At 47.1% G+C, this 24635-nt stretch overlaps 6 protein-coding genes across 6 annotated transcripts; 1 reads left to right on the top strand and 5 right to left on the bottom strand.

Moving 5' to 3' along the window:
- Positions 1-269: 269 nt before the first annotated feature.
- Positions 270-4131, bottom strand: GGS22DRAFT_192020 (uncharacterized protein; the record flags this gene model as incomplete). The annotated part of the gene is made up of 3 exons (XM_047965204.1): positions 270-2967; positions 3084-3503; positions 3668-4131. 3 exons carry the CDS (start codon positions 4129-4131, stop codon positions 270-272), a joined length of 3582 nt encoding a protein of 1193 aa, XP_047815660.1.
- A 2754-nt stretch (positions 4132-6885) lies between these two features.
- On the top strand, positions 6886-9970 carry GGS22DRAFT_192019 (uncharacterized protein; the record flags this gene model as incomplete). Its single annotated transcript, XM_047965203.1, has 3 exons — positions 6886-6925; positions 7057-7200; positions 7272-9970. The coding sequence occupies 3 exons, from the start codon at positions 6886-6888 to the stop codon at positions 9968-9970; spliced, it is 2883 nt and encodes a 960-aa protein (XP_047815659.1).
- Positions 9971-10956: 986 nt separating this feature from the next.
- On the bottom strand, positions 10957-13733 carry GGS22DRAFT_172009 (mediator of RNA polymerase II transcription subunit 1-domain-containing protein). The gene is made up of 2 exons (XM_047962692.1): positions 12992-13733; positions 10957-12933 (listed from the first exon to the last, which is right to left on the bottom strand). Exons 1-2 carry the CDS (start codon positions 13373-13375, stop codon positions 11308-11310), a joined length of 2010 nt encoding a protein of 669 aa, XP_047815658.1. The 5' UTR covers positions 13376-13733; the 3' UTR covers positions 10957-11307.
- Positions 13734-15548: 1815 nt separating this feature from the next.
- GGS22DRAFT_57122 (uncharacterized protein) lies at positions 15549-18163 on the bottom strand. The gene has a single exon (XM_047967444.1). It carries the CDS (start codon positions 17933-17935, stop codon positions 15686-15688), a length of 2250 nt encoding a protein of 749 aa, XP_047815657.1. The 5' UTR covers positions 17936-18163; the 3' UTR covers positions 15549-15685.
- Positions 18164-20100: 1937 nt separating this feature from the next.
- GGS22DRAFT_57008 (DUF124-domain-containing protein) lies at positions 20101-22210 on the bottom strand. Its single transcript, XM_047967443.1, has 5 exons — positions 21872-22210; positions 21709-21772; positions 21616-21642; positions 20467-21548; positions 20101-20381 (listed from the first exon to the last, which is right to left on the bottom strand). The coding sequence occupies exons 2-5, from the start codon at positions 21728-21730 to the stop codon at positions 20337-20339; spliced, it is 1176 nt and encodes a 391-aa protein (XP_047815656.1). The 5' UTR covers positions 21731-21772; positions 21872-22210; the 3' UTR covers positions 20101-20336.
- Positions 22143-24081, bottom strand: GGS22DRAFT_56975 (Clavaminate synthase-like protein). The gene is made up of 6 exons (XM_047967442.1): positions 23585-24081; positions 23415-23530; positions 22921-23359; positions 22524-22857; positions 22404-22467; positions 22143-22324 (listed from the first exon to the last, which is right to left on the bottom strand). The coding sequence occupies exons 1-4, from the start codon at positions 23814-23816 to the stop codon at positions 22592-22594; spliced, it is 1053 nt and encodes a 350-aa protein (XP_047815655.1). The 5' UTR covers positions 23817-24081; the 3' UTR covers positions 22143-22324; positions 22404-22467; positions 22524-22591.
- Between the last annotated feature and the right edge of the window lie 554 nt (positions 24082-24635).

The raw sequence follows: 24635 nt of genomic DNA, 5'->3' as shown, positions 1-24635 counted from the left end.
CAGAACGGCTCGCGATTGTCGTCCGTTGGTAATAACTCCGTGCTAAAACAAATAAGGCATGCCGAGGGGGTATCGAGTCTTGCTAACGACTGCTGCTGAGAACGCCTGTAGACAACGAAATAAGAAAAAGAATTACAAGGCAATATTACTCTGAACCGTTTTAAGAACACTTAGGAACCCGTTATGTGGGTTTGCTATGTGAAATGGGTCTAATGACCCGTTACTTGGCCCATAACCTGCATGTGTGGCGCGTCTTGGTAGTAGAACTACTAATCGTCATCAAGCTCGATGATTTCGATAGGGGCCTTCTCGCGCTGGAGGGTTGTAGTAGACGAGCGTGATGGCTTTTTCCCTGCCGGCCCGCCGCCATCTTCGTCGGTCTCATCCTCGCTGTCGTCATCGCGCGGCTCCTCTTTCGGCTTCCAATTTCCGTCTTTGTCGACGAGAATGGACTTCGTACCAAGCTTATTCTCACGCTCCAACTTAGAACGTACTTCGACAAGAAATTCGTCAATCTGAAGGCTAAAGGGCCTCGCATCGCCGTCACACAAGGGACATCTCCACTTGTCCACGAACGAGGGCTCTCGAGGACAGTTCGCACATCCCGAAGGATACCCACATTGACAAGGTGACTTCTTACCAAGCCGAGTGTTTAGCCAAGTTTCGAGATCGAAACACTCGAGATGGGTGCACATCTTTCCACGAACAGGGACGGTAAATATCATCCGGGAAAATGGATCCGTAACATCAATAGATAAATCATCGACCATTGCAAGCTCGTCGTCATCCGCATAGTTGCTTGAGAGACGAGATTTGATAATATCTCTTGTTTCATTCGATGACAGATTACCACGCGAATTCACCATGTTGAGCACCGCACTGTGGCTAAGGATTTCTACCTGTTCAACAGCAATGAACAGCTTCTTGCCACTTGGTATACGGGTATCTTCGGGAACAGTAAGACGGATAACGTTGTTACCTGTAACAACGTATTGCGAAATTTCAGCAGGTAGGTCCTTCGAGTGGTGTGCTTTTCGCATGATTCCTAATTGGTGAAAGTTTAATTCCATGAAAATATGTTCCGGCCAAATTGTGTCAGTAGTAGCCCATGCGCTCTCAGTGAAGGGGAGAGCTGAAGCACTCCCATAAGAACATCGTAGACGGTAGCGTAAAGATCCATTGGAGAATACGCTGACAGGTAAAGATTCACCTGGCCTCCGTTCTTCCCGAGTGATCCTAGCATGATCAAGTTCTGATACGGTGAACTGGAAATCCTGAACGTATTTCTGGGGTTCAACAACCGTTGGTGGAAGGACAAGTGATTTGATAGATTGATAATATCTCTCCGGTTTCTTCGCGTCAAAATGTAGAGGTATTCGCTTCGGACTTCGAAGATGGGCTTGATGGAGAGATCCTTCTACGGATACTCTATCATAGGGGCTATGAGGGTAATCTTGCACACCGATTCGCATGCCAGGAGGTGGAATCAATCGGTCTTGGCGGACCGAACCGCTTTTCTGGCGAGGTTGAGAGCGGGCAGACTGTTGAGGGTGAGTAGAAACTTGAGGCTGATTCGCCGGATGCATTGCAGCTGGCTGTGCATTTGTTGTGTTACGATGAGCAACAAAAGTGCCATCTCCTGCTATTTGACCGGTGGGATTTGGGACTTGTCCTTGAATTAACACACGTTGGCCATTGAAGTTCTGAGGACCCTGTTGCCACTGCTCAACGAGTTGTCCTGGATGGAGTGGATTGCCATGGGGGACCATCGGGTTAGGCATAGCCAGTGTACCTGTCGAAACCGTAGGGGGAGCTTGTTGATAATATTGCGTTTGCGCCTGCTGGTACATTGGGTGCGGGGAGTGAAGTGGAGACGGAATTTCTCCTTGAAAAGCTGGGTGGCTAAATTGAGTCTGAGGGCTGGTATTATTGGACATGTTTTGGTTCGAAGACAAGGTGAGATAAGCCGGAACAGGTGACTGAAAGAAAGGGCTATGGCTGCCCGTCCCTGGACTGTACGGCAAACCTGGCTGTTGCTGTTGTTGTGTTTGGAGCTGTTGTGCTTGGTGCTGTTGTACTTGATGTAGTTGTGCTTGATGTTGTGCTTGTAGCATTTGTATTTGCTGTTGCCGTTGCTGCTGCTGTTGCTGTTGCTGTTGCTGTTGCTGTTGGTAGTAGTTCAGCGGTCCAGGCTGGTTCGACTGTTGAACTTGATGAACCCGTTGCGCTGGCTGGTTTTGAACCTGATTTGCATGCACAAAGGACAAGTATTTAGCAGCAAGCGATCTGTTGTACTCGGTATACACTGAGTGAGCCGGACGCTCTTTAAGGGTACCATCAATACCAAGATGGTTTGATTGGTCCTTCTTGAAAACAGCCTCCATTTGTACCGCAACCCGTCCATCTGCGATTCCTAGACTTCTTCGTGTTGCTCTAAACATGATAGCCTGGAGGATCGGAGAGGGCAGGAGGAAGTCGTATACCAGTTCGCTCACGAGAAGAGGATAGCCCTGTACTTGATGGTCGCGATGTACCGCCGCCCACTTCTCGGCCAAGCGCACGAGAAAATCGAGCACTCGCATGATGGTGGTCTGGTAAATCAGAACGCTCTGCATGTCGGAGAGAGAGTTTGGGAAATTCGCAAACCATTGAACATGTTCCAACCGGAGCTTCGAGTTGCTCTTGAGGAGCGTACCCATGATATTAAACGCACTGTCTATAGATGCTGGAAGGTGGAGGCCTCGATGGCATAATCGATGAACGCTAGCTTTGTCTATAGCCCAGGCACAGAAGAGTTGGTGCGTCACGACGAAGAACAAGTCTCCATCTTTGCAGGCCTCGGTTAGAAGTTGATATCGAGGTCGCTCAATCTGAATATCAAGGCCCGATTCTCCGCCGACACTAACTATTCGAGTTTGTAGATTTCGGAATGCGTTGATAGAATCGAGAAACTGGAGCATAGGTTGTCTGGATATGAGAATATGGTTAGTAATTGCCAATTTTATATCTTGTTATGAGTATCAAACTAGGTGTAGGCACCGTTATAATAGTAGGGTAAATAGGTGATATGGTATTTTACATACTGAATGCATCGTCTCTTAGCAGGCGGTGGCTCTGGTTGCTCTCGAGGTGGCACCGTTTTAGGCGCCATCTGGGCGTTGGCCAAAGGTATGGAAGGTACCGTGGGCGCAGTAGGGAGCGTAGATATATTCGGTGTTGGGGGTGTATGAAGTGCTGTGTTTGTAGGTGTAGACGTCCTTGGTGCTGGAGAAATATCCTTGCCTTGTCGTGAACTCGTCCGTGCACGAATATTAGAGATTCGAACAGCCGATTGCTCTCCACCAATATTATCTGCTGCAGTAGTATCAAGTACGAAATGTGCCTTAGTAGTGGGGGGTATAGATACGCCTCGTAATTCGGAAACGTCAGGGCTTGGTTCGTCACTAGGCGCGGGAGACGGAAGCACGGTATTTGCGGCTGAGGTCGAGGTCGTAGTAGAAGAACTATTATGTTGTATAAGATGCGTTGCTTAGTAACTGAACCAAGTATACGACATGAAATTAAGTGACGAGGTAAACGTTTCGTAAGTGGAGTAAAAGGAATGTGAAGAAGGTAGAAAAATTATTAAGTATTTTTGTCTAGAAAATACTCGTAGACGTTTACTTACGGGACTGCAATTGTTGTTTGTGTTTGAGTTTGAGTTTGGGATTGGGATTGGGTAGGTGGATGTCGAGACGAGGAAGCTGGGCGAGGCCTTTGCAGTGGGGCTGAATTGGTGGTAGTTCTCGCAGCATTAGAAGTAGAACTAAAAGTTGTCGGCGTCTTCGATACGGGGACAACTTCTGGCTGGGTCGGCGTATCGACACTGGGTAGAACGGGGCGCGTGGACTCTTGAGTAGTAGTGATAGGTTGTCTGGGCGGTGGTTGTGGAGGACGAGGAGTAGGCTTCACAGGTTTTGCGTTGGTGAGCCATGATGGTTGTCGACCACCAACAAAAGCATTTAAGGTAGAATTAGATGCTGCAAGTTGATAATCTGATACCGGATTCCCATTTACATTCACATTTGCATTCGAGTTCGAATTCCCATTTATTCCTGTCGTCGAAGAACGATGTCCCCCACTCGGCGCCATCAGTCATCAGTGGTGATTCTTGTAACTCTTGTAATTCTTGTGCTTTTTAGATTTATTCTCGTTACGACTCGACCTTCGTGCCCCCTTTTGTATCGCGACCGTCGAAGTGCGGAAGACTATGATCGGGTTTATCATGTTAATAAAAAATGTACTTATATCTGATGGATCAATTTATTCTAGCGCTACATAGTGTGTGAGGGTGGATAATAGTTATAAGACAAAGGGAAGAAATATGATTATTTTCAGCCTTTGAAACTGGAAACGCACCATAAGTAACTTTCGGGAGGTTAGCTGGTGGGAAGTGGGAAGACCGATAAGAGCTGAGACAGCAATTCTTTGGGAAAAAAAAGAATATGCGTGCTTTGACGTATAGGATTCACAGGAATGCGACGAGGCTTGAAAAAATATGTAGTCAGCAAGAGGCGAGTGCTAGGTAGGCGGTGGATGATTGTAGATAGACGTGGAAATCTCGTGGCAGTTGTAGTAGGCAACCACCTGCCCAGGTGCCCTAACAGTGCAAGCAACCTGATAAGCTAGCGCCGTTGCAACAGGTTGCCAGCCGGGTCCAGCCCGAGACGGATCGACCTTAGATCTATGATTCTGATTTGGAAGGAAGAAGAATGCAATCCATTGGATGTTACGTGTTGAAATTTGGTACTTGTATCACCTGAATCCCAGCACCCCTCACCACCTCTATATCGAAATATCCTACTTATCTGCATAGCGTCATTTATATGTGTACAAACTGCGCATGTGGCAGGTGGCGACAGGTGGTGTAACTGTGTATTGCACATGAAATCGGACTAATCTTTCAAGGTTCTTTGTTTGAGTTTGCTATCCCGTTCCGTAGAGCCTCATCCTCCGTCTCAACTAATGACACTTGAAAGGTAACATAATTGTTTATTTAATTAGGTATGTTTGATAGTTTACTCAATTTACAGTAATTCAACTTCCCACTTACCACTTGTCTATTATAAAATCGAATATTGCTAGTCTATAGAAGTTAAACAATATACTCTATTGCTGTAACCAAACACCCAATAAGATGTGATATGCGTATAATTGCATCATGTATGAAATTTTGTAAAGTCGGTCTACGGCAGATCTATCAAATACTATCACTCCACGTAGGATCTTCAGTCGTCCCGGTTTCAACGTTGTAAACATCTCAGGGTATAACGCGGCAATCTTGAAAATAGAGTGCATCCAGATGTTTACGAATGCTAATCGACGATGTACTGTGTTCCTTAGACCAGACATGGTGAATACAGGTGTCTTAAGTAATGCAGCCTATACGCGACTCGATCCGACGTTCCCAACAATTACCAATCATCTCAAGCTGCTATACAAGCATGTACGTACATGTTGTTGTTCCTGGTACCTGACTCTCAATGGACGCGATCGGATCTGCTATAAACATGTGCATGTGTATGTACTGTACATACATACCAGACTCAGAGGAGTCCTACATGTAGGTATACCACAAAATCGAGTACCGAATCGAGTAAGGTAAGTGAGGTAATTACCTAATTAAAGAAAGAACCATTTAGGAGCCAAACTGCAATAGAGTTGGCCCGATCGAGCAAATCGAGGAAACTACTGTTCAAATTCTTGGCGCTAAGGATTTACCTAGTTCAATTAGTTAAAGTACCTGATGTTTTCAGACACTTAACATTGCTAGCATTTTTATATTGTTGAAGAGGTATTTGCGAAGCAGCGGCGACCTATCTTGATAGAACGGGCCAATGAAAGCACAACGGTAAATCCCTCCTTCCCTGTACAATACTTTTTTTTCTCCCTACTCTTCTCTAATTTAGGTTAGACGGATAAGGATGAACGGGCACCCTGGTAATGAAAGGTAAAAATGACCAGTAAAGATCAGTCAGGACCCCTCTCAGCTCACTCCGTGATCCGTTCTTTGCACCTATCTAGTCTAGCGGGTGGTTCTCCTCATCCCATCCATCCGCATTCAATCGCATTCCCAATCTTGAAGGTCCCTATCCTGCTTATCCTGCCTATCCTGCCTATCCTACGACGCCTCGGCGAAATTCATATTTTTCGGTTCAATCCTGAGAGTCGACGGCGATATCGTTTGTCGTTTGGGTCTAGGTTAATCGTCTAGGTCTTCTTCTATTCGCGGCACATATTAATTCACACTCTTTAATCTCTTCACTCGTATGAATTTTAGTATAACGACGTCGGCCTGTGCCTCGTCTCATCCGCTCCCCTAACCGGGTTTTCTTGTGTTCTCGAATTTGGTGCTACCAGGACGGTAACGGTAAAGGTCTCTGAAAGGGTCTCTAAAAAAGAAGGGAACATCCAATAGGACGACGTTTTCCACCTTCTAGCCAAAAACTCCAACTCCCAACCCGAAAGCTGAAGAACAAACGGGGGGGAGAGGCGACGTATACCCGTATACCAACAGCCCAAAAACAAACCGATACGACGACATTACCGCGAGTCTTTGAATCTTTCTTCTGCGTATATATACCATTTCGTAGTAGTTTTCTATATCGATGGCTATTTATCGATGCATTTCGTCACCATTGAGACATTGATCGAGTCAGATCCCCGATAGACTACTCCACAGCCCGCAGAGTCCGTTCGGATTAGGAGGTAGCAAGCGATTAAGGATCGCCACCTCTCCTTCGTTTGTCTTCGGCGTTTTCACTGTCGCCGTTCAATATATTTGCGAATTTAATCTGATCCGATCATATCCTGAATTCTTCACCACGCGACATCGCCGTAATTATCATGGCGAAGCCAGACTCCGGGGACATCCTCGTGGTTATTCGTAAGTTTGCTCTTCTTTCATCCTCCGTTACACCCGGATTCGTAATCTGGCCACAAAACATATATGTATATGTATACCATGCCGCATCGGTCGCGCAGTATCGAATCTCATTTGACTAAGTAAATCTCTAGATGATTTCCAAGCTCGCAGCTCCGACGAATTAAGTTTAGCGAAGGGCGACCGTGTAGAATTAATCGAACGTGACGACGAATTTGGCGATGGGTGGTACTTGGGTCGCCATATGGTAAATGGAAATAGTGGCCTGTTTCCCGAGGGTAAGCGATTTTGCCGTTGAAAGGGTAGCAGAACTTAGGAATGAAACATGAGATTGATCGACCCTTTGTAGTATACACACGACCGGCGCCAAAAGGTGTCGCGGCTTCGTCTGGCGTTTCCAAGCCGATCACGAATTCGTTGTCATCTACCAATGGAATATCATCCGTGGCCAGTCAACCGACATCGACCACGTCAACCCAGGACCGCACCTCGACTCCACAACTTACTTCTTCCGCTCCGCCTGAGACCAACCCACTAACCTTGCCGTTGAATTCTGCAAAGCATGAGGGAAAGATCACTCCAACATCCACAGCACCTCTAGTCAGCAAGAGTTTTGCCTACGGTACTGGTAACGAATTAACTCGCCATAACTCTCATCAGAGCCAAGAAAATCCTGTCCTGCACGAGACTCTCACCGTCATTGACGAGCATATCACCGACCTCCACTCGACTCCACAGAATGGCGCACTCCACCATGCAACAGATTCCGGAAGCGAATACAGTTCCCACATGCCAGATCGGCTATCGTACATCCAAGGTGAGGAAACTGACGAGGAAGAGGAGGTATCACATACCCGTCCAGAGGTTGAAGCCTGGACAGCCGATGACGTAGCCGAGTATCTGTTCACGGCTGGTGTAGAGAAGAAGCATTGCGAAGTTTTTCGAGACCAGGACATATTCGGCGAAGTGCTTCTCGGACTAGATCAGTCATCGCTATTCCTAAAGGCCTTCGACCTGGGCTCTGTAGGGCGGAGATTGAAGACATGGCAAAAGATTAAATCCTTGCAGGATGAGGTGAACGGTGTCGTTACTACGAGACGGACCACGCAAACGTATGGGAGCGAGGCAGGTTCGGAGGATATAATAGGAGGGAGGGTTCGGAGCCGGACAAATACGTTGACAAACTCTCAGAGATATGTTCCGACGGACAGTCGGCCAGGCTCGGTTCACGGAAAGCGGCTGTCGCAAACTGTAAAATTGGAACAGATGAGTCCTGTTTCGCCTAAGGGAACACTAGACAGACCGTCAACTAGAGGATCGCAGTCGCATCATAAAAGGCCTTCAGCAGCTTCGGTCCGGGAGCTTCATCATTCGCGGCGGCATTCGTCAACCGACTTTAGACTTGCCCCGCCGGTCGGTGCTGGAACCCCAAAGCTTTCGACCTCAGGAACGTTTCCAATCGCCGCCGACCATTCCCACAAAAAACAACCTTCCTTCGACCGTAATTGGACTATGGGTTCAGCCTCCACCCCTTACCCGCAACGTCCGTTGTCGTCAACTGGATTTCATGATATCGCGAATACCTCCGACACAGACACCACACAAAATCAAACCCCTGAGCTCGACCGCGGCTATTTCTCCGGAACTGAGGTCGATGGTCGGAAACGCAACGTGCTTAAGAAGCGCGATAGTACCGCCTCACATTCACATAAGTCAAGCTACACGGAACAGCAACGGGTAAGAAGTGCAACGGCTATCGCGAGGCGCTCCAGGTTCGGAAGTATAGATTCTACTAGAGATACGACGCCCCCGAGCGCTGCGCAGATGTATTACGGCGTTACTGGCGATCATCGACGGACAGCTTCTACGAATACCACCGAATCTATACGATCTATTCCTCCAGCTAAGGATGGGCCCAGCCCAACTGTCACCAAACTTGACGGAAACTCTCCGACCTCGCCGCCTAACCGACAGGCTGTCCATGGCGATTGGATGTCGAATGCCGGAAGTAAGCTTGGTGGTTTGAGGGCGATCTCAGATGCTATGATTGGTAACTCGAAACTCGGGTCGCCTACCAATTCTTCCGCACAAGATTCCCCTATGAGGTCACCATCAAGAACCGGATCTAGTACACCCTCAGGCGGTCCCAGTTTCGAAATCGATGTTTCGGAGATTGGAAAGAGCCCATACTCCACCATGACCACCACCACTCGCAAGAACGCGAAAAAGACGAAGAAAGAAACTAGTGCCTACCTGCGTGGGTTACTAAAGATCGGTCCTCGCGAAGCAATCAAGGATGCAGACTATAGTGGGTGGATGAAAAAGAAGAGCTCGCATCTTATGACAACGTGGAAACCGCGGTTGTTTGTACTTAAAGGACGACGCCTTTCATATTATTACTCGGAAGACGATACCGAAGAGAAGGGCCTCATCGATATTTCGTTCCACCGCGTGCTCCCAGCTGACAACGAACGGCTCACCGGGCTTCATGCCACTCTGACGGGTGCTAGCAACACACCGATCATGCCAGCTGATAGTAGCATCCCTACTCTCGCAGACAATGTTACCATTTCCCCTGCCGAAAAGGGTCTCGATGCGATGTTCATATTCAAGCTTATGCCGCCTCGAGCTGGGCTTTCTAAAGCCGTTAACTTTACGAAGCCTACCATTCATTATTTTGCCGTTCCCAATCTTCAACAAGGCCGAACTTGGATGGCAGCCTTAATGAAGGCCACAATTGACCGTGATGATACCCAACCAATGACAACAACATACCAGCAAAAGACGATTTCGCTTACCAAAGCACGCGCTATGCGACACCGGCCGCCTGCCCTAATGAATCTGGACGAGAAGGTCGAAGAGGGTGTGAAAGACGATGAGAAGAAGAACGGCCTCGGCATCTCGTTTGGCGAGGTCGATAGTGCAGTTTCTGGTCTCGAGAAGCTAGGCCTTTCAAAGGTTGAGAGTGCAACAACTAAGACATCGGCATCTGAGAACGAAAAGACCGACAGCAGCCTCCCTTTCTTAGCATCGCCACAAAGCGCCTAAACCGCCAGTAACACCAACTTCCCACGGGCTTTTTAGCAAGGACCGGCCGAGCTGAAGCCTACGACCACGATACACAAATTTTCCTTCCCTCTAGCGCGTCATCGGATCTTTATTTTTTTATTTTCTTAATTATTCCCCCAATATCCATTATCCATTATCGATACCTGTGTACGAATGAAGCAAGGAACGGATGCAACGACCACACTCCCACATACCACCCTCCTAAGACAGGGGCAGGGGAAAGAGGAGGAAAGAGAGCATGGACGCACCAGGAAATATAATATCACGGGTGCTTTAGTAGAAGGAGCGAAGGGGTTCCCGGTGTGCGCTCTCTCTCTCGCTGTCGTTGCTGCTGCTGCTGTTGTTGTTGTTCGGCTCCGATTTGTTCCTAGGAGAGGAAGAGGAGGCGGGATAGAGGAGAGATGGGAGAAGAGGAGGGGAGAGAGAGCTGAGGGATGAGGATGATACAGCATTACCCGAGAAAGAGCTGGAGCTGGAGCAATAGATAAAGCCTTAATACAGTGTACTATGGAACAGAGATTATGCTAATTTGATCTGGCTGCGTGATGTGATTTGAATATGTGTTTATTACGCGCGAGAAAGGGGGATTAAGGACGTTTTTTTTTCTCGGCGGGTATCACGAAATTTTGCAAACATGAGGTCTGTATTGACCGAAGACAGGCTGCGAAGCAAACTTAGGTAGGCTTTTTTCTTCGTTTGCTTACCTACCTACCTTGAAAGAGGAAGTACTTACACGTGAACTTGGATTTGAACTAGTCGAGTCTCCAGGAAAACGGGGTTAGTCTTTAGATGCACTTCCACAAAGCTCAACGTCTTGAAGAAACGGTCCGATGACGAGCACGAGAAGCAAGTCTCTAGACATATAGGGCACCCACCCAGTGATCATAAGATAGGTAGGTGCCTATGGAGGTATGTAGCACCCATATCAAATCACAAAAAACACAAGCAATTTCCATAGGTACCTAGGTAGTTAATCCATTTATTCCCCCCTCGACCGGATCCAACAAACCGTCAGATCCTACGCGAATAAATGGCAAACACGCAACCGCGCAAAGCACATCGAAAAGAAGAAAAAAAAAGCGCAATCGCGATCGCGATCCCATCTATACCTAGTCCAACACGCAACAAAGGCAAAGGGCCTCCGGGGTATCATAGCCGTATAAACCGTGTCACTCGTAACCCGCAAATTTTGTTTTCCGCCCCCTCACGCCACTGATGTCAGTACTGTTACGCCTAGTTACACCCCTCAACGGACTCCGAATACTAGCACCGTACGCTCGACGCATGTCCGTAAATCTAATTTCCATCAAGAGTGTTTACTCTTCCTCCAGCGTACGTTTTATAAGCTCGATCCAAGCTCCGATATCCTCCATAGTCTCGAGCGCATTAGCCCAGTCCGATCTTCTAAATTGTTCCATTCCTTGACTATCACTCGTTGGCTTGAGGATATTCTCGGAGATAATGGCGACTCGGCCGCCGATCTGGATCTCGAGTAGGACGTTTGCCGTGTCGCCATTGAAAGGGAACACCAATAATAAGCGTGGAACAGGATGCGCTGTTAGGGTAAGGTCTACCTTTAATGCATTCTTTGGGACTGATTTTTCCTTTGACGTCTTCGTAGACATGAATTGTTCAAACTCATCTTTTTGAGTAACCGGTTGATGACTATCTTCCTCGCTGGATTCTGTAGTAGACGGTTTTCCTTCTTTGGGCTTGAACATATTAGTAAGGAGCAAAGATAGGAACGCGTACTGGCGCAGCAATGGCAGCATCGCAACTAGGTCCTTTGGGTGGGCAAAGGGTACATGGTTAACGACCTGCCCATAAACTGGCTTGTATATGAATAAAGTGTTACGATGAGCCTTCAAGGTGGGTTCCGCCTGAGGGCTTTGCGAGAAAGTGGGAATAGTCTGGATGAAGGTAAATTCCCGGGGCTCGCTAGGATCGTAAGGGCTTCCTTCAGGAATAGGAAACATTAGTGCATCGAAGGTGATGTTCGTTAAAGGGACATTCGTCGCAGAAATCTTATATATCTCCATAGCGACAGCATGAGGAACGATGACTGGAGGATCGAAAGTGGCCATGAAGACGACATCAGGAGTTTTGGGACCAGGCAGTCCTTCCAGTCCACCTTCCGTCTTCACTTCTTCCGAGGATGGTAGAAGAGTGGTAGGCGGCTCAAGCCAATCTAGGAAAGGCACAGAAGTTTGCATCATATCTGTTTCTGTAATATGTGACTTCTCGATATCGGGACTAATCCACTTATCCGAGACTCGCACAGGACTGTAAACCATGCCACTAGCAGGTGCACACTCGATTAGAATGCCCCACGTTTTGGCATCATCGGTATCCACAGTCGTAGATGCAAGTTTTCTCCTCTCTTTCCAGTAGTCAAGACTAAGACCAATTCGACCCCGAGCATGCATGAGAGGACAGCCATTGCGGAGGCAGAGACTAAAGACTCTGAGTCTTTCATCTGACATACGAATGAAAGCGCGGTCTTCATGCCGAAGTTTCTCGACGTCCCATCTGTGAAGTCTTTCCAAGCTTTCCCAAATACCTGCGATCGCCTCGTGACAGTTAAACCCGGGAGAGCCGCTAAGTTTGTCAAGCGTAGCAAGACGTTCGAGATTTGCACGGAATTGCGTTAATCTCTTGGTCAAAGGGCTCTGGCCAGGAGCCAGAGAGAGGTCCTTCAGTAAGATAGCGGATGCTTTGTCGGCATGTTTCTCGAGAATTGGCATGGATTCGGTATACACCAATGAAGCTTGATGTACGACGTGATTAGTGATGCCGACCTCAACTGCCATAGTCTGTCCTGCTATGATCAGAGTCTTGGCATTTTCGCCGGCACCCTTAACATCCTCCCAAAGACACTCCAGATTCAGGTGGATAGCCAATCTCTCGAGTCCTTGGTTACTAACACGACTACTATTTTGGCCCTGTGGAGGGGTTAATTACTGCTTGTATTCTTAGCAATACAAGCTAGATATCACTTACCCAAAGAGCGGCGATAACCGCTTCCATCCTCTTCTTGCGATCTTCCTCATCTGATTGTCTCGTTGCGGCAACCAGTCCCCCAACACTTATGCTATCCAGGTTAAGGTCGTTAATATTCATATTTATACCCAAAGTATTATAAGCAGCAGTAACGGAAGGGCTATCGAAGTTGACCGTCACACTGGTATTGGTTCCAATCATCGTACCGGTGGCGGGGGATTTCTTAAATTGCTGTGGTGAGGATCTAGGACCGTGAGGGGAGAAGGCGGCAGCGGTTTGCGGGTTTGAAAATGGAGTCGAAGCTTGAGGTGTAGGCGCGGCTACGGGGTGCTGTGAGGGTGTACGGCCCTGCTGGGAGGGGCCGTGACGCATCGGAGTCGACATCGTTAAGGCAATGATGTGGCGTAGAGCAGAAGAATTCTTAGGAATAGGGATTGGGCGGAAGCGGAGAATAGTAATGCCTTAAGCTTCTGCGAAAAGATTAAATGGAAAAAGACGTGAGGAGGTGTAGATGGTCGCGATCAACCAAGAAACCAAACGAAGCTGAAGAATAGAGGTGAAGCATGTTACTCTAGTGACCTCCCCTTCACTCCAACTTCACCCAAAACTCTGTAAGGGGTAGGTTTTAGCAGGTGATCTGGTATTGATGGTGATTTTTGAGATCAATTCCAAACTTAGGTTGCAATTTTGAGGATGTCGAGGTAAGATTCCAACCTCTCAACTTCGAGAAGCTCAAGGTTCAATTGAATCGGTGGGGAACGTCACAAGCTTCCAGGGCCCCACTTGGCACTGTTCAAGGTTCTCTAAGGTCAAGGTACAGGTACTTACATAAGCACACCCCACTAGAATCACCTACAGATCCCTCAATCTCCATCAATTTTGCCATTATGATTGGTGGATACGTCATTCACAATATCCGATTCGCTAGATTTCCAGCGACGATCGCTCTCAGCCGCACTTCAACAACTTCCAGGGATCTACGCATTCACCAATTCACATATTTCTTCATAGACATCATTTAATAACGAATTAATTCATCTGCATCCACAAAGGACAAAGCAGTAGCAAATCTACCTAATTATGTCTGAACGAGAACGCCACAACTTATCCTACTAGTTGCGCGTTGCCATATAGACATGTAGATATGGATGTATGTATTGTTGGCCGTCCCGGTTATTTGATACCGTTAATCACACCTCGAGTATCGCTTGGAAGAATGTGTGCCGAGAACGTATTCATGGCGGGATAATTGGTAAAAAAGTGAGTTGTCAGCTGATATATGGCCGGAACCCAGTCTTGTTTTCCACGAGATATTGCATGCAGGATGGTTGGTGTTAATGCTGGTGGTCAAGCTTCGATCGTCGCAAAGACCGCTTGACAAATACTTTCCACAGCTGATCATTGCGTGTAGCTGTGAAGACAAAGACACCGTGAGAAAGTAGGATGATGAATCTCATCGTAACCGTCCATTGTCGCATAGGTCATAACCAATCGAAAGTTATCGTCCAGTCTTGAGCACCTCGTTGATATTGGCGTCTTGCTAGGTGTCGGCGATTGGAAATCCGATCTGGCATTGACGATTAGACCAGACCTATGCGACAGTAGGTAGTTTTGTCGAGAAACCGGATCATCTTGACGTCTTCTAGTATAAACCACTACGCCGGTTCAACTTTAGCCAATCCCCGTTAAAACAACCATACCCTCTCAAGACGCTCATATTCAGCTAACTCCCCCGCCGACGGCATCCTATCTCAAGGCCACACAAAAAATCCAGACAACCTCCCAGTTCCGCACCCCCAATTGTGATTTTGGGGCAAATCTTTTCAGTATCCTCGGCACATCATCGTTCACCGTACCCGACGAGATGTGGATGATGGTAGTTTGTTGTTGATTATTGGTCATGGTAAGGTCCACTGACGCAAATAAAACAACCTTTCAAAATATCTGTTAGCTAACCGCTTGCAAATATTTTTTCTCAGGTATCATTAATAACGCACCTTATCTAGTCCACGTGAGGTTTCCGTGCCCACCCTACCGCCCTTTGCACAACAAACAACACGCAGATATCGAATGGAGAAAGTTCTCGTTAACTCCTCTTCGTTAGCATCATGTGGATGCTTTTCCTATACGAACTTGAGCCTCCAGAGAAATAGCATGAGGCTATGTTGGATTGTCAAGTTAAGCGTAGGAGTAGGAATTTAAGTCGATTTGCAAGTTGTAATGAGCGTTGGAGTATAATATCTCCAGGTAGTTCTCAATGTCCAAGTCCCTATGAATGAGACATTGAAAATCCAGTGGCAATTTGCAGAACTCGATGACTCGGTGCTTCCAAAACGCAAGAGCTGAAGGAAATAAGCGCACGAAAATGAGAAGGAAATGCCGATAGAGCCAATGAAACGATGCCGAGCATATGATCGCATAAGAGAGAATCAGAGGTTGCGATGTGGAGAGTTGCTATGCTCATTCCGTCATTCGTGGCTCAGAAACATGCCGTCGCGTCCAGTGGAAAAACGAAACCCGAAAAGAAAAGAGAAAATAAAAAACGAAAGAAAGAAAAATTAAAATGAAACCAATAACATCCGTGGAAGGTTGTTTGCCGTTCGCAATACGCAGATGATCCCATTCGAGGATCCAAATATCCATTCGCCAAGATGTTTATCGTTAAGACGATATAACAGAGACCTAAGCGAATACTCAAGATGTCTTTGAGGATCGTTGTCGCTCAGAGCGTCTTGCCTGGCGATCCCTGCATTGTCGTGCATACTCGGGGTCGGTCGCACGCTTCATCTCAAGGTACAGCTCATAGTTTTGTTGGTGTTCCGCATAGTGAGGATCACCCATACGGGGAGGTCCGCGAGGCTTCCTGACTGGCTTAGGACCAAAGGCCATTTGTGCCTGTTGAGGGAGTGGTATGTTACCAGTGCTCACAGGAGCGGCAAGGGTAGCTGGGTTCACGATGGGAACCGCGTGGAACTGCGTATTTGGCTGCCCGCTGAAGTCATAGACAGGAGCCACCGGGTAAGCAGGAGCGTAGCCAGCTGAACTATAACCAGTGCCATTGTTAACTCCGTTGTTAGCTCCATTGTACGCAGATGGATCATATACCGATCCACTGACAATGGGACTATCATACATCCCAGGGATGTACGTCTGACTTTGCATCATACCGGGACATGACACCGCAGGAGGTTGAGGTTGAGGTTGCGTATAACCTCCATATGGCTGATATCCTTGCTGGTATACCTGTTGAAATCCCGGCTGAGTGCCATACTGAGTTCCATACTGAGTTCCGTACTGAGTTCCATACTGGCTTCCATGCTGACCATGCTGGTGTCCTTGCTGCGATTGGCGGGGGACATGTACAAGTGCTGTCTGCTGAGCTTGGTTCTGTTCAGTCGGAGGCTCAGTCGGAGACTGAGATTCTGAGTCTGTGCTCATGCTTTTCGCCATGTCTTGCAATTTGTCTAGCTGCTGCTGAAGCCCGGCGCCTTGGGAGTTCGATGGGTGCGTGGTCGATTGCTTTAATTCTGCTACCTCTTCTCGGAGGCGAGCTAGCATTTCCAAGATTACTTGTGCGTCGCTACTAACAATAACTTGATTGTTCGGAGGATTGTTAATAGTTGGAGTTGGACGATTAGGATGAGTTGTGTTTGATGAACTGGAAAAGTCGTGGGAGACTTGACCAGAAAATTGAAACTCAGAAGCTTGAGGGTTCAATAGTTTGCGCTGTTTTTCAATAGCCCCGATTCCAAAATCGCTGGCGCCATTCGTCGATGGGCGGCATAGAGTCATCGACTTTGACGCTGCAGAACTCTCCTTATTCTCAATGTTTGAGCGGCGTCCAATCGCACGAAATTGTTCTCGGATGCGGAGTCCATCGTCAGTTTGTTCCTGTTTGTGGCGTTCGTCAGCGAAGGAAAAGTCTGACCCCTTGTTGAGTTTGTGGATTAAAGTATCGTAGCGCTGAGCCTCTTCTTGAGGATGCTCGGGGATAGTTGGGGGGCAAGGCGCCACCAGGCGTCTACTATTGAACGTTGTTCCACGGGTTGCTGGATCCTGAACGATGGATTCAAAGACTAATGGACGTCTACCGCTTTCATTCTCTCGATGCAGGTAACGTAACGGAAGACCTGCCGTACGTGGCTCCTTAAACTCAAAAACTTGTCTCTGCACTTGTTCGTCTAGGTCCCCCCAGGCGCCTGTCTTGAATCTTCGGGATTCTCTAATTGCTTTAACATTGGCGGCTGGAAAGGTAATGTATTCCTCTGAGCATGAAGAATTTGTCTGCGGGAGTGGAGTGGCACTTAACGGAGAATCTCCATAACGCCACTTCTCCATCCATTGGCTATCTGCCTTCTGACGTCCAAAGTTTTCGCGAGTTCTTGGAGATAGTGGTTCCAATCGGACAAGAGCCTCTACCCCTAGATCGTTGCCACGCTGCTGGTCTGTTGGATACATGTCTCTGTCCTCATCATCCTCAGTGCCGCCCGAGTCAATATCTGCACCTGTGAATTCCTTCTTCGTTAATGGAGCTGAATGGATGAAATCAGGATCAACAGGCGTCATTCGATATCGGCGCACAGAAGATTCATCGTCTAGGGAAACATCCCGGACGGGGTTCTTTGCTTCGTGACCCCCGGATCTCTGGAATTCGGTCTTCGGTAGGCCAGCAGTTTTGGGGGGTCTTAGGGGAGCACCCGGGCCTAACTGGCGGGATCGCCAATTAGGGTTAGCGAGAGCCTCGCTTGGCTTCGCGGACTTGACTCTGACTTCGGTGCTGTCAAAGTTCTGCTGATTTGGTGGTGCGGTTAAGATCTGGGTAGAAACATCTGCACCCCGAGTCGTTGCCACTGAGCCACGAGTGTCGGTGTTGACATTGGTATCGACGCTCAAGTTCAGCGACTTCGCTCTGGCGGCAGCCTTGTTTGCCAGGGCGTGGCGCATCTTCGGCTCCAAGTGCACTAATATCAAAGATTAGTAGGCTACAATTTTGATGACTTGAAGAGATTGGTAAAAATAATATTGGAAACTGGTGACCTAGGGGTTTGAAGAGAGCTGATATCTTACAGATCAGGTCGAGATTGATATTGTGATCAGAACGCGGTAAGTGTGGGTTGGAAAAGGTATTACAAGCGTGTACGCTATGTGTGGTATACTGTGTAGAGCAAGGTATCAGCATGTATTCTAGTAGACGAGAGTGTGCGATTATAATCACTTAGGATGTGAGTGATAGGTATAAAGAAGATAAGAAGGAAATACTGTGCTAACACTTCCATAGAATGTGGAAATAAACGGTAAAGAATGGGGTGAACGCGCAGCACGGAGGTGTATGGCATATCTCCATAGACGGGTAGTGGTCATAGTATGGTAGGGTACGAAGTTTGATATAATGGTAGATATACGTGAGCAGGATTGGATGGAGTATTAAGGATAGAATGAATATTTGGTGGAGAATACTAGCCTAATCGTAGGAGAAGGTATCTCGTCGGTGATATATTGTACAGTTGAATTACTGTATGATTCCGATACGCGTGGGAAAACTGGCGCGGAACGAGGTTGCTTGAGAGAGTTGTTAGGAATCTGGCAGAAAGAAGGAAGAAAGTTGGGTAATAGGAAATATAAAAAGACGAAATAGGGTGTACGTACCCGGAAGAAAATAATCCAAATTCAGTGTTGCTGCTGAAAATGGTTGAACGGTGTTGATGTTCGCTACACGAAGAAGTGTTAGAGTACAAGTGTAGGAAAAGGTGTATGAGAAAGAGTAGAAGAAAGTCTGCAAGGAAGAAGGTGAAGAAGGTGAAGAGTGTGAAGAAGGTGAAGAAAGTGAAGAAGGTGAAGAAGGTGAAGAAGGTGAAGAAGGTGAAGAAGAAGAGGTGGGGGTGGGAAAGATTTGTTGGGTGGATGGGGATTGGTAATGTTTAGGTGTTTTGTAAATTTATGAGGGTAGAGTACGAGTGCCCTGTTGGGTGATTTATTAATGGGGGATGGTAGTGATTAGAGTATTCAGTGTTGTCGACAATTTATATGATGATCGTACCTCAACCGCTAGTGGACGACTCAGATTCAGATTGTCCGAGTACCTAATAGTACCTAAGTATTGGGGACCCTAACAAATTGTGACGAAAACTGTAAGTCTAAAGTCCAAAAAACCAAGGGGAAATTTTGAAAAAAAAAATCTCAAGATACCACCAAAGAACGCTGTATGCCCGGAACTGAGACGGTGAAGCAAAAGGAAAGCAATAAACTCACGAGATTTAAGACGCGTCGTTCCGCTAGAGACATGTAATGGTATCGACCGATCCTTCCTTCTTTAGAATATATAGTCTCTTTCCTTATCTAAGTTTTATGTATCCTGTGCGTTTCTGGCAAGCACGATCACTAAGGAGGTCGTCGCTTCGATTCGTTAGCGCGATTGGTACAGTATTGTCAATTAGGTACCAAGTACCGTGCACCTTGAAACGCTTAAGCCAGCAGTAGAGTCATTGAAACTAGAAGGAGCGAGATGTTTGCCATTCTCCTGGACCTATGAATCGTGTCATACCCCTTGTAGTTTAAGCTAGGTTAGTAGGTGCAAATTGTACTTCTTTCCTAAACCCCTTTTTACTAATAACTATCATATTATCCTTTTTTTACCTAGCAAAACCGTAGTTATACTGAGATATTATTTTTTCTTCGGTTTCTCTCCCACTCTCCTTTTTTCTCCTTTTTATAAAATACGCTTTTGAGATACGAAAATCTATTATTTTCTACTACCATGAGCCTCGTCAAATGATTACAAGAACACATCTTCAATGACATATTCATAAAGCAAATCCCGACACTCTACAACTAGCATATCGTACAATAGGGGTATTTAAAAATCCCTAAAACATCTTATTCTAGGTAATAGCCCACTGCTTGTATAGAAGCTGAACTACTGCTTAAAGCAACTGCCGTTTTTATTGAGAGGAGGTTGAAATAAGCTATGCGTACAATCTTAGCACATATTCCGGGTTGATCTCGTCATCCGGTCTGAGAGCCCCCTGATGCTAAATTTGGAATAAAAAGCGATAAATACCCAAGGGTAATCACTGGTCATACTATTGTCCTAGTCACAAATATAAAGAAGAGGTCAGTAATCATGATGCTATATCAAGTAAAAGTACGTTATAATTGAAGTCAATTCACAAAAGCAATCCTGCTTCGTTATTATCATTCACATTTTAATTTCCCCAACGTAGAAGTGAAAGTAAAATAGGTATCCAATACATGAGCTGCCCGGCACTGGTATTTTGCAAACGTAACTAGAAATATATCCCATTTGTAGAAATATCGAATATTGCCTTGAATATCCAAACGGTAATAATTACGGCGGCGCAGCGTTACCCGCCATATAAGCGCCAAAAGATCTCTGTACGGTATATTAGTCAACCAGGCGCCCAAGACTAAGATGTATCGAGGAAAGAAAAAAAAGAGCAAACAAATGCATTACTTACCGGGTTCCTTGTTTGCAAGAACACAGTGCCCGGACCCGTAAACTTGCAGACGAGGCCCTCTCCGCTAGCAAGCCCACCCATAATACCACCGCTAGCCACACGTTCCATGACGTACTTCACATTCCACGCGACCAGATGACCGTTATCGACGATATACCTCTCACCCTCAGCGAGGTCCTTGCGGATGATAGCGCCGAAGCTGGTGATCCACAGTAGACCGATACCACTGATCTTGTGGACCCACAGCCCCTCCCCGCTGAACATAGCCTTTCCGAGACCCTGGCGCTTGTAGTCGCGAACGACGCCCTGGGTGTTGGCCACGTACGAGTCTTTTCCGACGCTCCAGGACTCGTCGCCCGTTAGACGGATGGTGGTCATGTCGCCGAGCATACTAGGGGCAAGTAACAATTCACCAGGACCAATGAAGGTCGAGTGACCGAGCTCGCCGCCGCTGGCCATCAACTTCTTCATGCTGAACTTGTACTCGCCCTTCAGCGTGATTGTCGGGCTCATGGCGATCAGTACACCCGGCTTTGCGCTTATCGGACACCCCATTGCCAGCTGAATCGTGATAATCGTGTTGCAGTCTCGGTGACTGATGCGATATGATCCACCATTGAATGTACCCACGTCGTCTAGAGTCGCTGCGGCACCCTGGAAATGCGAGGGTCCAGCAGCATTTGAGGTGGTCCGCGAGTGATTCGGTCCCGTCCCTAGAATGCTTTGCGCTTTCTCGTTCGGGAACCCCTCGGGAGGGTTAGAGACTACGTCTCCATATGCTGGTGCAGCACTGCCTGGTGGTGTCATTGCGCCATCGTTCCGAATGGGCAAGGCATGTTGTGCTGGCTGGGAAGGTGGGGGTTGGTATACTGGTGTTCCGATCTTGGGTGGCGGAGATACAGCCTGTTGTGGTGGCGCTGGATAGTTCTGCTGTGGGGGTGCTGGATATGATTGTTGTGGAGGAGTGGGATAGCTTTGAGTTTGTGGAGGAGGGTAGCTGGGAGTTCCAGGCGGCGGAGGATAAAATTTCGTCTGGTTTGCGGGAGGAGATGTGGGTGGTGGCGGATAACTCTTTTGGGGTGCTGAAATTGTTTCCATCAGTCTTCTGCTACCGGTCGCCGTCTAGGGGCAATGGATTTCTAGACATACCTGTTGATCCAGCCGCACCAGGGGGCGCTGTATACGACTTATTAGTTCCAATCCTAAGCTATGACACGGTAAGTCGGAATGAGGGTTACGCACGAGGATAATATTGGCCAGACATGATGGTTCAACACTTCTTGAGTTTTTGAGTATAGAGAATACTCTGTTATTGTTAGCCTCGCGTTTCAATGAGGTGGTGTAGCTGGAGGTGCAGTTGAAGGATCGTCAAGGTGGAACAGCCCCGCATCCATTTCACACTTACCTTTGCCGTGCTTCTATTATATGGAGATGCAAAGCGGAATAGCTCAACTAACTCGGGATATGTGGTTTTCAACAAGATAGCTTTAGATGAAGTTTTCAGAAAATCGCAGTTTTAGGGTCAAAAAGGGGAGGTAAATAGGTGAAGAGACTCGACGGTGACAGATGGCCACTTTTTGGGTCGCCATCTTATCCTATAAGGCGAGCTGGCTGCATACATATGTACTCCTTATCCCTGCGAAAGGGAGATCCCGCAGATAGGTAGGCTGTGCTAAATACAGCTTGACCAGCTCCTCGGCGTCGATGAGATTTGTCCAATCATTAATGAAGCTGGAGAGTTGTAACTTGCTGTAACCAACCCCATTGATCCCGACAAACGGTGTGGGGAGTATGATTACGCGCTATGCCCCGCTCATGAGCGCCAAAACAGGCGCTTATAGATAACCCCTGTCGATTTCTAGAATTCGATTGGCTATTAGAATCGGGGGTTAATTAATTTGGGGGCCTAACAGGCTGATTGGAGAAGGGACAAGTACCTGAGTACCTGGTGGGGTATCCGAAGTTCCGTAATCTGTACCAGCAGCTTTTGTAACCCTTGCCCTTGATTTTTATGAATTCATCAACTCTTCGATGTCTCGGTCTCGGCTACAACTTACAATTGATGGCGTAGCGTGTCCTCATTTAAACGACTCTTGACATTCATCAATCCGAAACCACGAGTTCACTATGAGACCGTTATTGGAGTGGTCGTTGGTTCCGCATACTGTCCTCTGGCTCTCATTCGCCTATACTCTTCCTGCACAACCGGCTCGTACTTGACAGGGTGTTTCTCATCTATGCATACTGATAAACATTCAATAATAGCTTCCGGGTCTGGAGAAACGAAGTATGGGATCGAGTATCTTGGTCTTGTCATAAGCTTTCCATCAGCTTGAGGCTTGCTCTGAACTGGTGGAAGAGTGACGCGATGGAGCGTCGATTTCAAGAAATCTTGAATCCCGACGTCAGTCATTTCACGGAATATTAGTGGTAATAAAGGCGCGCCGGACATACCATTGCTCCATCTCATCAATAAGTCGCCCACGTTCATAACCAAGGTATTCTTCATCGGCGTCGCATCAACGAAATGGTTCCGCTCATTCGGGTGCTCAACTTGCAAACCTCCGCAGTCGTCTTGGAATAACATTGTGATCGTACCCCAATCAGAATGAGCGGGCATACGAGCGACTTCGTTACTGGAAAGCTTCTCTGATTCCACTGGCGGGTAGTGAAGTAGCCTTAATTGGTTATTTTCGCCGCTATGAAAACGAAGAAAGAAGTCCTCGTCTTCAAGTCCAATTCCGATGGCTAAAGCACGCAGCAATTCTTTTCCTATTCCGAAACACTTCCAGTAGAATGGCACCATAAATTCACGGAAGCCAGGGAGGATGTCTTCGGGTATCCAGACGTTCGGCTGTAATTTGGATTCCTCACTGCCAATTTCATAGCTCTCCTTTCTGGGATTAGAGATTTGTCAACCTAACAAGAATTGGTGGGCTGGGACAAACCTTGACATCTGAGATTTTCCGGTTCTCGGCCTCTTTAGATTCGTCGCCATCTTTGATGATATCTTGCGATACCTTTTCTAGACCAGGCCACGAATATCCACGGTGGACATTAGGGCCTAGACCATACTGTTACCATGATTGATCATCGACACTGGATTACATAAACTTACCTGGTGGATGGGGTGCTAGCATCTTCTTCTCCCGAGGTAGATCGAAGAGCTTCTTGGACCAACCAAAAGCTTCCTCCAGCAAATCATTGGGTACTCCATGGTTGACGACATATACAAAGCCAACTTTGCGACATGCGTCTGTTAACTCTTGAGCAATATGTTTCTTATCTTCAGTTGAGCCCATCGACCATACGGCAAAGTTCACCACTGGAATTGCTTCTCCCAAAGACATTGTGGATGTTCTTGATGCGGATTGTCTAATGGCACTTAGGTAGGTACTTTCGGAATCGATTCAATTTGAGAATTGTGAATCTAAGATGGAGATGATTACCTTCTTACACACATATTTGGCCCTCCACTCCTATGGTTTACTCCGGAACCTTCCTATCAAGCGATGCGGGGTCGTCACGACGCCGGTCCTCTAGCTCCAGGTTTAATGCTGTAGCATTATCACATCTAAGGTTATTTCCGGAATCAGCGATCGCATACTTCATTTATTAAAAATATTTGAATCGATATACTTGAAAATCAGCGAGATCCTTTTGAATTAGAAAGCTACGTAGTTTTGACGTAGTTATAGTATACCTAGTGTCGCGCTTCAAGGAAGTCGCTTTCAAACATCGCAAAGCCCCACATCGATTCTCTTGTCCCCCCTGCTTCGTAGGTACTCATTCGGCAGTTTCCTCTATCATCACATCATCCGTTTAACATCGTTTGATATGTTGAAGTTAAGCAGCTCATGCACAGGATTCTGAGCTGTATTTTTTAATTACTCCGCGGCTATTTTCTTTCAAAACAGCAAATTCTTCGTTTTCCACAATTGTCGATTATTGGTGAAAATATAAATCATAGCTGGTAGTATCTGACCATGTAGCCAGCTGCAACAAAAGCCACCCCTCAGACGTATGAAGATTATAGGGCGTCACGATCGCCACAAAGCTGAGACCGTTTCCGGAGCTTCCGTTAAGTGTAGGCCATCTGGCCAAAAAAGCAATCACACCAAGGTCGACAATGTCCTCATACTCGCCAATGAAAGCGTCAGATACTAGAT

The sequence above is a fragment of the Annulohypoxylon maeteangense genome (assembly GCF_022496945.1).
Source record: "Annulohypoxylon maeteangense strain CBS 123835 unplaced genomic scaffold GGS22scaffold_18, whole genome shotgun sequence".
Classification (NCBI taxonomy): domain Eukaryota; kingdom Fungi; phylum Ascomycota; class Sordariomycetes; order Xylariales; family Hypoxylaceae; genus Annulohypoxylon; species Annulohypoxylon maeteangense.
The sequence above is the reverse complement of the archived record's forward strand: the minus strand, read 5'-3'. Positions and strand labels throughout refer to the sequence as shown.

Coding starts and splice junctions, on each gene's coding strand:
- GGS22DRAFT_172009 (XM_047962692.1), bottom strand. CDS start 13,375: ATGTCGACTCCGATGCGTCACGGCCCCTCCCAGCAGGGCCGTACACCC. Junction 12,934..12,991: donor CGGTTATCGCCGCTCTTTGG/GTAAGTGATATC, acceptor ACCCCTCCACAG/GGCCAAAATAGTAGTCGTGT.
- GGS22DRAFT_57122 (XM_047967444.1), bottom strand. CDS start 17,935: ATGCGCCACGCCCTGGCAAACAAGGCTGCCGCCAGAGCGAAGTCGCTG.
- GGS22DRAFT_57008 (XM_047967443.1), bottom strand. CDS start 21,730: ATGTCTGGCCAATATTATCCTC. Junction 21,643..21,708: donor GTCTGGCCAATATTATCCTC/GTGCGTAACCCT, acceptor AGTCGTATACAG/CGCCCCCTGGTGCGGCTGGA. Junction 20,382..20,466: donor TCTTGCAAACAAGGAACCCG/GTAAGTAATGCA, acceptor TATACCGTACAG/AGATCTTTTGGCGCTTATAT.
- GGS22DRAFT_56975 (XM_047967442.1), bottom strand. CDS start 23,816: ATGTCTTTGGGAGAAGCAATTCCAGTGGTGAACTTTGCCGTATGGTCG. Junction 23,531..23,584: donor GCTAGCACCCCATCCACCAG/GTAAGTTTATGT, acceptor AGTATGGTCTAG/GCCCTAATGTCCACCGTGGA. Junction 22,858..22,920: donor ATTGATGAGATGGAGCAATG/GTATGTCCGGCG, acceptor TCGGGATTCAAG/ATTTCTTGAAATCGACGCTC.